This window comes from Ictidomys tridecemlineatus, chromosome 4 (genome assembly GCF_052094955.1).
Source record: "Ictidomys tridecemlineatus isolate mIctTri1 chromosome 4, mIctTri1.hap1, whole genome shotgun sequence".
In the NCBI taxonomy this organism is placed as follows: Eukaryota; Metazoa; Chordata; class Mammalia; order Rodentia; family Sciuridae; genus Ictidomys; species Ictidomys tridecemlineatus.
The window spans coordinates 129,563,073-129,574,771 of NC_135480.1; the positions used below are offsets into that span (position 1 = coordinate 129,563,073).

The 11,699-nt window shown below is 39.6% G+C and overlaps 1 protein-coding gene across 1 annotated transcript; it reads left to right on the forward strand.

Annotated features, from left to right (window-relative positions):
• The first annotated feature begins 2,177 nt into the window (after nt 1-2,177).
• LOC120889778 (spermatogenesis-associated protein 31D3-like) lies at nt 2,178-11,074 on the forward strand. Its single transcript, XM_078048860.1, has 5 exons — nt 2,178-2,318; nt 6,138-6,202; nt 7,363-8,389; nt 8,811-8,920; nt 10,834-11,074. Exons 1-5 carry the CDS (start codon nt 2,178-2,180, stop codon nt 11,072-11,074), a joined length of 1,584 nt encoding a protein of 527 aa, XP_077904986.1.
• Nucleotides 11,075-11,699: the final 625 nt, after the last annotated feature.

Consider the following 11,699-nt stretch of genomic DNA (forward strand, 5'->3'; position numbering starts at 1 on the left):
GAAGTCACAAAAGTATTTTAAAATTGACTCCAGGGACAATGCACAACTCTGAATACACTAGAAATCACTGAATTAGGGTCTAGGGTTGTGGCTCAGCGGTAGAGTGCTCGCTTAGCATGTGTGAGGCAATGGTTTCTATCCTCAGCACCACATAACAATAAATAAATAAAGGAAATTTTTTTAAATCACATTATACACTTGAATTGGGTGAATTTTATAGTATATGAATATGTTTCAATAAATTGTTTAAAAAGTAAAACTACCTGTTAACATTTTGACACATTTGTCAGATCCTCTCTCACTGCCTCTCTATATGTATATATGTGTGTGCATGTATATGTATATGTGTATGTGTATATAATATATGTGTATATACACATACACATGTACATATACGCATATATACACAAATACACACAAGATTAATACACATTTATTCCTGAATATTTCAGAATACATTTCATGCATCATGCTTTTTCTCCTTATATATTTTATTTCGAATATTAAAAAAAGATATTCTCTTATATACCAAATTTTCCCCTTTCATAAATTTAGCATAGTCATAAAAATTTTGAACTAATCTCATTCATACTGCATTTTTGTTAATTTTTTCCCAGTAATACACCTTGTGAGTATAATTTTTTAAATCTCCATTATAAGATACAGCCTAGAGTGTCACATTTCCTTTAGTTGCTGTGTATCTTTGGTCTTCTTTAAACTGGAACAGTTTCTTAGCCCTTCTTTTTTTCTTAACATAACAACTTTTAAGAATATATCCAATGTTGCATTTTATGGTTTTATGGCTCCCTTTCTATCTAGAAGTTTTGGGGTGGAGTTTATCTTGCTCAGATTTTAAAGAATGCTTTTATATTTGTGATCCTTGGGACCTCAGGGGTTGTAAGGGCCAGGTTTGTTGTAAACAAACAAACAATAACACTAGAGATGCTAGGCTATGTGGAGATTTTTCTAAATATAGAGACCTCCTGTAGTCAAGGGAAGGTAGATAAGAGGAGACAGGCTTGATGAAGACCTTCTGTTAGGTAGAGACCAGAAGAAGCTGTGGATGCTGAAGACAAGCAAAGAAGGGGGCTGTTAATACTGAAAAGCCTTCATCACATGAAAAGGAAAGGGTTGGATGTCTGTGGCCAAAGCAGATGAATTCATCAGACCCAGCAAGGAGATGCAGGCAATTTCAGGAAAAGACACAGGGCTTAATTTCAATCCTAATTTAAGTATAATCATTTATAATCTAAACAAGAAAGCTTTAAGGGTAATGAATGTTAAGTAGCTAGCTCCCATGGGGAGATTAAAAATACATATACTGTACACCATCCACAAGAATAACATCTTGTTTCAAAAAACATTTGGAGGAACCAGTAGGAATTTTGTTAGAAACAAAGTTGGGAAGAGATGAAACCTCATCATTTCATGAGAATGTAACCATACATGCTGGGAGAAAGTAACCTACTTTGCTAAATAGAATTTTAACTGTGCTCATTAGAGGTTTATATGACACTACAGAGAAGCCTACTTCTCAAATTAGGATGGGTTTGGTCATAGGTTATGGTCTAGCACAACTGCTCTGTGAAATCAAGACAGTTAAAAACTGTTGGAAAGGAGAGAGGAGGGGGATAAGTGGGGAGAGCCAAGAGGCAGCGGGTGGGACAGTATACCAGTAGAGAGGGAGATATTGGAGAGCCTGAAGGGGCAGGATAGCTTAAAAGAGATTTGGGGAGAAAGATTTATTAGAAGATATTGCCATGGACAGGCTATGCCCTTGTTTTCCTCTCATCTTGGTTTCTGTTCTTTGGTCCTATGTGAGAGATCACCAAACAGTGAAGTGCTCTCTTGTTTCTCCAGGTAACAGAAGAAAAAAGCAGAATATTTCACTGAGGTGGATGTATGATATAGTGAAAGGGTGGAGTTGGGGGATGGGGAGGAGGTGGAGGAATCTCAAAGTCCCTAGGGGAATGGATAGATCATCAGGGTTTGGTAATGGGCGAAGGGCATGGGTTCATCTCCCATGTGTTGTCCCCTCCCCCACCCTCAAGAACCTCTGGTGTCTGTACTGAAGCTCTGTGATGTGGATCTGGAACTGTGGTCTAGAACATGCACTCTTGGTGACCAACTTCTGGTGAAGCAGGCCCTCTTCTTTGTCTGAGGAGCCTTGCTGCAGCATGGATGAGCTTCAGCTTGACTTCTTGGATGTTCCTATCCTTGACTTTCTGTGTGGAGTGGGGTTCCTCCTTCTGTCCCTGAGCTACCTGACAACAGATCTATATTTCCCTATATCCTGCAAACAGAGAGACATCAATAAGGTAAGTAAATAGAAGATGCTCCAAAATTTTAGATATTTCTTCTACAATCATATATGCATTTAATGCTATAATTTCACCTGTAAGCACCGATTTTCTGCATTCTCTACATTTTGATAATTGTATTTTCATTTTTTAAAATTTTTTTTCTTGTACTACTTCTTTGACAAATTAATTAATAATATAAATTATTTAAATTGTTTAAACTGAGAAGCTTTTGGAATTTTTCTGCTACCTTTTTATTACTGATTTTTAGTTAACTCCAATTTGATCAAAAAACATACTTTGTCTGATTTCTACTCTTTTAAATCTGTTAAGGTATGTCTAGAATGTGTCCTATCCTGGTGAATATTCTGTGTGATCTTGGGAAGAGTATTTATTTTGCCTTTGGTAAATTATTTATTAAATATCAATGATATCAAATTAATTGATGATACAATTCAGGTCAAACATATCCTTATTGATTTTTCTGCCTCCTGGATCTGTCAGTTACTGAGAGATACTTGTTGAACTCTCTGATGGTAACAGTGGATTTCATATATTTCTCTTTGCATTTCTAGCAGTTTTTGCCCTTTATGTTTTGCCTCCCTGTTGTCAAATGTATACACTTAAGCAGTGTTATGTCTTTTTAGAGAACTGATCCCCTTAGTATTGACAAGGCTCCCTGGCTGCCAGGTCACAGAGCCAGTCCACTAATCTCTCTACAAGAAGTGGCAGTGAAGTAGCAGTGGAGCTGCAGAGCAGAGGCCAGGGTGGGCTGGAACACAGGCAGTGAGCATGGGCTGCAGCCTCACAGATCCTGTATACCCACAGGGGCCTGAGGCACTGCAAGCCAGCACCTAGGCAAGCCAAGGCTTACAGACCTGTCACCCCATGGTGGACCGCTCAGGTCAGTGCTGAAGCCCACTGCAGAAGCCTGCTGCACAAAGCACTGCAACTGGGAACCTGGAGCATCCATGATCCAAGAATCTCAACCTTCTGTTTCCCAAGGAGCATCAAGAAAATGGAAGTGGGGTGGACCTGAATGGAAGTTCAATTTCAACAGTTAATTAATAGCATTCTTATTTTTCCAAACCATGATTAGCAAAAGTCTGGAACAATAGCATTGACCCAAGTGCTATATAAAGCTCTAGACTAGCACTATCAGGTGGCAACTCCCATTGGGTCCCCTTTCACCCACAGGAGTTCTGTTTCTAGTCACACTTGAATAAATCCTACTCACTCATCCTTGTCTATGAATTGTGGATTTCATTCTTCAAATGCACAAGATAAGCACCCAGAAACAAGAAATTGGTGGTGAGCTACTGAGGTCTGCTTCAACATGGGACGGTGTTGCCCACCATTAATAGCTGCAACATATTTCCTGGCTGCAGAAATCTGCAGCTTATGCTGATCCCACCCCCTTGTACACATATACCAGCAGAAGTGGAGATTCTAGATTCATCTCAAACTTTGGGTTCACTATTATATAATGCACTTTTTATCCTCGCTAATTTCCCTTCTTTCTAAAGTCTGCTTTGTCTGAAATTAATACAACTACCCTGATTTTAAAATTACTGTTAACATGCTACATTTTTATGCATCCTTTTACTTATGTGTCCATTTAAAATGGGTATCTTCTAAATAGCATACAGATAGTCTTGTTTATTTTTATCCATTCTAATATTCTTACTTATAAATGATGAATTCAGATCATTCACGTTTAAAGTGATTTTTCTATACTTTTGGATTAATACCTACCATGTCTGTAATAGTTTATTATTCATTGTACCTTCTCTTTATTGTCTCCTTTTTTCTGTTATGTGATTAAAACAGGAACTTATAGGATTTAGTTTTTATTTAGGTGATTTTTATATTAGTTTTAATTGTATATATTTCAGGTCTACCAGATAATATTGAATACCCTTTGTCCTATATCTTCCCATTTTCTTCCCCAGCCCCCTGCTGCTGTTAGTAACCACTGTCCTTTTCAATTTTTCTATGTATTCAATTTTTTTAAAAAATATTACATATATAAGTTTGGTATTACAGTCTTTTTCTTTCTATGTCTGGCTTATTTCACCTAGTGCATGATATCTTCCAGTTTAATCTATATTGGATCCATATAAAATTTCATCTATATGGATAATTTCTCTTTGATTTTTAAAAAATTCTTACTGTTAATCTTAAATGATTACTCCAGATATTTCTTTTGCTTTACTCTCTTTTTCTTCTCCCCGCGTATTTACAAATTTCCAAAATATATTACAATTTTTTGGGGGATTTAGACTTTAACATTTTTTTCTCTTTGCCTTTCATTTGGAAATCTTCTATTGATATTCATTCAAACTTATTTATTCTTTCCTTGGCCATGTGTAGTCCACTCATGAGCCCATCAAAGCCAGTCTTATTTCTGTTATAATGTTTTTTATTTTTAACAATTAATTTTGATTCTCATCTCTCTTTTTTACATTCTGTATCTGTTCTTGCATGTTGCTTACTTTTTCAATGAATGCTTTTAGTGTATTAGTCATAGAATTTAGAGCTTCATGTATGATAATCCTCACTAGGATATAGGGTATATTAAATGTCTACTGCGGCTGTACCTGACAGAGGCTTCAATTTCCTTTAGTATCTGTAGCTTTCCCTAAGGTCATTTCCTTAGAACATTTAAGTACAACATGTAAGTGCAACATAAGCTCTTTTAACCATTACCACACTGTAGTCCTGTTAATATGATGGTAAGGTGTGTGTGGCAGGGTGGTGGGGGATAGGAGTATATCTCAATCTTTTAGTGGTCCCGTGTGCCATAATTTCTAGTCCTAAACCCTGCATCTCAACCTCCCCACCAATACACACCTTGGATGAGATAAGGAGGCTACAATGGTTTGGAGTTGGGCAATTTCCCTTTCTTCATGTAGGGTAAGGCTCTAGAACTCTGCTGAGTAGTCTTCTGTTATGAAGTATAACCAGATTATATTTCAAAATGTTTCTATTTTCTCTATTCCTACCTGAAAATGTGAAGGTATTTTCATGGGTCTTCACTGTGAGAACTTGGGAGATTCTTCAGAGGAAACTCATGAAGTGTGAGAGACTTTTGAGACAGTGACTGTTGGAATTTTCTCACTCTGATGCTAGCCTATACACATCTTCTAGTTATTAATCAAAGGGTTCATTTAAGTGTTCCTACCACTGTATGGTTCCAGTGGATTTTGCTCCAGATAAAGTGATATTCGCTGTAATGTTCTTCATTTACTTTCTTTGAGGACATGGACGTGGGTGGTGTATTTTCATGGCTCCAAGAAAAGTCATTTTCAGTTTATTCAGTTTTGCAAGCTCCTTAATGCCAGAATTAGGGGGGGATCTTTATTTCCTGTTCCTCTTTCCACATATCTAAATCAGCTTGGTTGGCTCAGAGAGATATTTGAGATGGGAAATCTGCAGAGAGGACAGGATATCACTGTTCAGGCACCGATAGAGGTTCAGGAAGGTGTAAGGTTTCCAACTGAAGTTGGGTGTGATGGAAGATTCTAGGTAAAATCCTCCTGATTCTGTGACTTGCATTTGTCTGGTTAGAAAGTTTTGCTTCTCTGAATGAGAAGACTCTTGATGCTTGATCCTAAGTCCCATTCCCATGTCAGGTGAAGGATGCCTGACATGGGAATGGGACTTAGAATTCTAAGTGTCAGTAGAGCCTTCCTTCCTTCATATTGGACTGATCAGGAAACTAGTGCTGACCTTTGAGTAGAGTCTGAAACCTGAGCACTATCCCCAGGATACAGACTCCTCTGGGAGAACACAGATGTGACTGTTGGCCCCAGATTCCATGTCCTCTTTGATCAGAGGACTTCTGAGAATATCAAGTATGGATCGCACAGGGAAAAAAATCATCCTTTGAAGATTTCAAGGTAGGGAAAATTGAAAAAAGTTGATCATCTTTAAAATTTAATGAAAGGAAGAAATAATTATTTAAATGTAGAGTAATATTATTCTTGAATTAATGTCTGAGATGCCTAGAGAGAATAATAAAGAAGCAAGCCCCAAGCTCACATTCTTGTCTTTTTCTTCTTAGAGTCAGGGAAGAGTCAAGAGAAGAAGAAAAGGTGGAACATTTAAAGGTAAGGGTCTGTCTGTCTGACCTGAGCTTTGCAAGGATGAACCTTTGTGTCCATTTATGAGGTGCCAGGTCTATGATCTCTAAAAATGTCACTTGCTAGATAACAGTGTATCTCAGGAAACAAAACCCTCAGAGGAGAGACTCAGGGGAACACAGTCACACCTCAGACACTCCTCAAAGTCCCTGCTCTATCCACTTATGACATGAAGCACTGATGGACCTGGACAATGGGAGTTGTCCAATAAGTGACCAGGTAAGATACTGAGGAAGAACTATTGGTTGCTTTGTATTCAGAACTTCTACCTCCTGATATTGTGTTAAGTCCTCTACTTTCTGTCTGTTCAGATTTATCTTTTAGGTAACCACTGACTCCTATACTTCACTTTGTAATTTTGAACATTGTATAGGATGATATATGTGATTATACTTTACAAATGAAGCCAGATATACATGTGAACCTTCTTAATATTATTTTTGAACATTTAACCTTTTCTACTGATTCTTGGGGCTTTTGGATTTTAATATCCTAAAGAACTTCCCCAAAGGGAACCCTGTATAGTCCTTATGTTGCTACCTTCATTATATATCACTGTCTCTCCTGATTTCCCAGATCAGAGAAGTTGCCAGAAAGAAGCAGAGGAGAGAAGGAAGCTGTTTTCTATCCTGAAAAGGTGATTAGTATTTCCTCTTTCCTGGTCCTTTTATCATATATTTTAGTCATTCCTCAGGGATTCAGGGCAGCTGGCCCTTCTCACAGGGATGTGGAGCCATAGCAACAGATATGGGAGTGAAGGCCCTGGGAGAGGCTATAGAGTGTGTTGTGGGGTAATAAATGTAGGGATTATGATGAGGGTAAGAGGCTTCAGGTGGCCCTCTCACCAATAAGACTGTGGGGCCTTCCTTTCTTTGTGCTGGTCCTGGTTACAGCTTTGTACTTCCTTTCTTTTGCAGTCCCCTGGGCCAGCATCTTGATACCACCCACTTTCGCCAGTTGCTATGTCCAGACCCTCTCTGTGAAGTATGTAATAGGACAACAGCTGAGGTCAGTCATCTGCTGTATCTGGCATCCTTGGAAGATGTTCTACTCTCTCAGTCCTCTTTGGCATCCACAGATTATATGACAGAATCATCAACTTCTCTGCTCTCTGCTGTTTCATCAGTCCTTCTAGAAGACCCAATTACAGCACCTTCACCTTTCCCCTCCATTCTCTCACCTAATAAGATCACCTTAGCAGACTTATTTTTACCCTCATCACTGGGTGATTCTCTGCCACCAGAGCCTCTCCCTCCCTTGCATTCCAAATTCCCAGTAAACCCATTCCCACCCCAAATTCATGCATTTCCTTCCCTCCCATTACATCACACTCGGGGAACAAATCCTGTTCTCCAACCAGAGGCAAATTTAGCTCTCAAGAATAGCCCTGAGGAGTTATCCAATTATGTTCCAACAATCAGAGGCATTGACTGCTCAAGCTTGGCAATTTCTCAATTCTCCTGGTCTCATAACAAGAATATAGTCCTTCCAAGATTACCACACTACGGTTTTCAGGAAGAGAATGCTTCCTTCCATCTACCATATTTCTATTTATGGAAAAATTCTGATATTTCACATATGGAAGGCAGACACATTTCTTTCCTTGGCTTTAACATACAACAACACTTGGAGAGACAAATAAAAAAGAGAATGACTTTCCAGATTTTAAAAAATAAAGGAAAGAAGCAGGGACCATTGATAAAACAAAAGTGGTCAGAATACCAATTTACATCTTCTTGGAACTCACTGAAATCCTTCCTTGATGAGAAAGACACCATAGCTTCCCAAACTGGCTGGGACACCAAAGACAAATCAGAACATCTGGGAATTTGTCAGCACTTTGTATATGTGAAGACTCTGGGGGGAAATGTGGAGCATAAATACAGCCAGCTCTTCTGGGGTCTTCCCTCTCTCCATAGCGAGTCAATAGTGGCTACTCTTCTGGTCTCTAAGAGCTGTTCCTCACTAGAACCTCACTTTGTTTTATTCAATAGAACCTGTAATGTTCCTGCAATCCAAATCCAGGCTAAAGAAATTCCACCACGCCCTCTGTCCCACCCACCTTCCCTTACCAGCATACATTCTCAATCTTTTCCTCACATGAATCCCCAATCCCAAACTTTACCTCTCACTCATGCCCATTCCCTGGCCCATGGTAAATCTCCACTCCCTATACTACCATTATATTCCCCACACCAGATTCAGGACTATGGAAATATTTTCCATAGATCACAGAATAAAGTTGATGTTGACATCTTACCTGGAAATAAACACCCGGAATGGCATGGGTTGCACACACATCATGCACATTTGTGGGGTTTTGGCTCTGAATTTGAAAAGTGTCAAGACACCTTTTGTCCTTCAGCTCCCACCTTTCCATCAGTCAGGCAATATTCCCAGGCCTATGCTCCAGTCTCCATCTTTCCTGGCCATTTTCATATCAGCAGTCAACCCCAGGAGGACCCGGAGCACCAGGTACCAAAGAATCTAATTCTGTTTGGGAACCTCCAGTCTTGCAGTCCTATAGGATCTGGAGTATTGACGGAGACTGGGATCACATCAACAGAGACATCTCAGCACGGCCACAGACATGCTTACTCACAACCCTCTGAGCTTCAGGGCCACAGTAGCAAGGATCTTGAGAAAATAGAATGGAGTCTCTCAGGAAGTTCCCATGAGAATTTCCCCACAAAGTTTCAGCTGAACAAGGATTTGGCAAAGAATCTCAGGCATATTCTGGGGAAGTGTCCATTAGATAATCCACTAATGGTTTCAGAATGCAATGTAAGGAATAATATGAATGCTATATCTGAGAAAAGAAGTGACTGTGTGTGTCACTCAAGGAATGACTTAGGGAATGAATTAGTAAATGTTTCAGGGAAGAACTTAGACTTGAATCAGATGAAAAGCATGCTTAGATTACATGTGAGCCGCAAGTGTTGGCAGATCACTACAGGTAGGATCCCTGTAGGTGTCTGTCTTTCTTGTCTGGATGAGGACAATGCATTGACGCCTCCTTGGAGTTCCCATACCAATACAGATAATATAAATAATATGTCATCACTGGTGGGTAGGGTCCAGTGCCAGACAACCAACACAAGGCTTTCTTTCCTTGATAACAAAACCCAAAATTTACTAGAAGCCCATATTATTAGGTTTAGGATAAGTCAGAAGTGGGGCCTTCCCCTCAAGGTTCTTGAATCCATAAAATCCTATGTGCTGAGAGAAGCCAAAACATGGCCTCTTCCTCAATATAACTTTGTTTCATCCTCAACTCGAACTTCTGAGCTGGATTCCAAATCTGGAGTCTCCAAGCTCCTTACAGAAAGCTCTAAAGCTATTCATCAGAGTCAGAAAGAAATAATAAATTCAGTCTCCATTATGGATCATTCTCTGCCTGCCCCCTCACTTGTGGTCAAGAAAGTTCAGGACATCCTGAGACAACCATGTTGTGATACTGATCATGAAGTTACAGAGAATGTACAGACAATTGAGAATGGAAGCCAGACATGTCTACCCAATACAGGAAGAATCAAAGACAAAGTAAGTCAGACTGACACTGTATCAGAAGAGAGAGACAGTTCAGAGCATGTAATAAGGCAAGACGGAGATGGAGATAAATCAAAGGATGAAGTGGTAAGTCTTAGCCATAGAACAGACATGCATGAGGGCAAAATGATGGTGGGAAAGAATAAGAATTCAGAATATTATTCCACCTTTGACATGTGCAACCAGATATTCAAAGCCCATGAGCTTTGTAATCTTCAATCACAGATTGGTACTATCTCAACAACCAGCAAGTTGGAAGATTCCCAAAAGATAAGTGTGAGTGTGAGTAAAGTAGAAACTATCCCAGCCACTCAATGCACCCCACCAATAATAATTCCTGAAGATCTGACACAGTTAGACCTTAAAAGACAGGTGTCTTTTAAGCTGGGGAATAATTCACTTAGCCAGGCTCAAGGCTTTCCCAGAGATGTAGTCCTTCCTTTATATAACGTCAATTCTGATTCTTCACTGTCTCACTCCAACAGTGACTCTAGTGAGGACATGGAAGTTTTCCAGCAGCTGCATTTCCACCTGAATGATTCAAGGACCAACATGTGTAAACAACAGGAGCTCTGGCTCCCTAAGCATATCTTATGGAATTGTTGGGATATGAGATTCCCACCAGCTGAGAGAAAAATGAGCCCTTTAATATGTAAAGGAGGAAAATATAGAGGTGAAGACTTAGGATTAGATGCATTCAGAGCAATAAGAAAGAGCCAACCTGAGGAGGACAGAAAATTAGAAGAGGCATCTAAGTCCCTGCTACAAAAAAAAGCGTTTTCTTCTGAAAGTTGCATCAAAAAAAAGATAAGACAATTTCTTCAGTGGATTGATTCCAGGATAAAAAACACATGCCAGAAGAGTCCTGTGAAAGATAGTGCTCTGTCTGTGAGCCATGACCCTCCTGAAGCCCATAAACTCATGGAAGCCCTTGGAAAGATCCTGGAGGAGAAACTAGCACATAGGCAGGAATGTGAAGCCTGGGAGTTGCATAAACAGAAGAAGGAACTGCAGGCCCAGGCAGAGACTGACACAGGACAACCTTCTAAATATGGGGCTATCTCTGACAAACAACAATAGAAAGGGTCAGGTCCCTACTCCTGTAACCAAGAAGCTGTGTTTCCTGGCCCAAGTAGTCTTACAGATGTTAGATCAGTGACAGTTTCAGAGCTCCTCAGAAGAGTGTCTCATTCAAATATCAGGCATCACTTCAGAGTCAATATCTTCCCCCATTCTCCAGGAAGTCTTGGACCCATCAAATTCCATGTTCAGGCAAGGATACCAGGTACCTCTGGATGCCCTCACATCTGCTAGAGACACTGGATTCAGAGCTTTGATTCTCCTATGCAAACAGAAAATGCTTCTTCAGCACTTAGAGGAAGGAAAATTTTCCTTAAAGGAATAATACAGGCCACTAGGTAGAAGCCTCTCAATTATCACGGCAATACATCCTATTATGGGAACAATATCTCCACAACAAATGACTAATAAATGTTTCTAATTATAGAGAGTGGAGTTCTGTGTGTCCAGCACTGTGGTGTAGGTTTCAGGGATCCCAAATGTATGCTTAAATAGTAAGGAGTCACTTTTGCTCTTAAGGCTGTTTGCCTTATTCACCTTTCAGAGGCAAATGAGGACTTATCTAGAGCACCATAGAAGTGCAAGGAATGGTCTTTCAGTACCAAGGCAATACACTGGCTTTGAT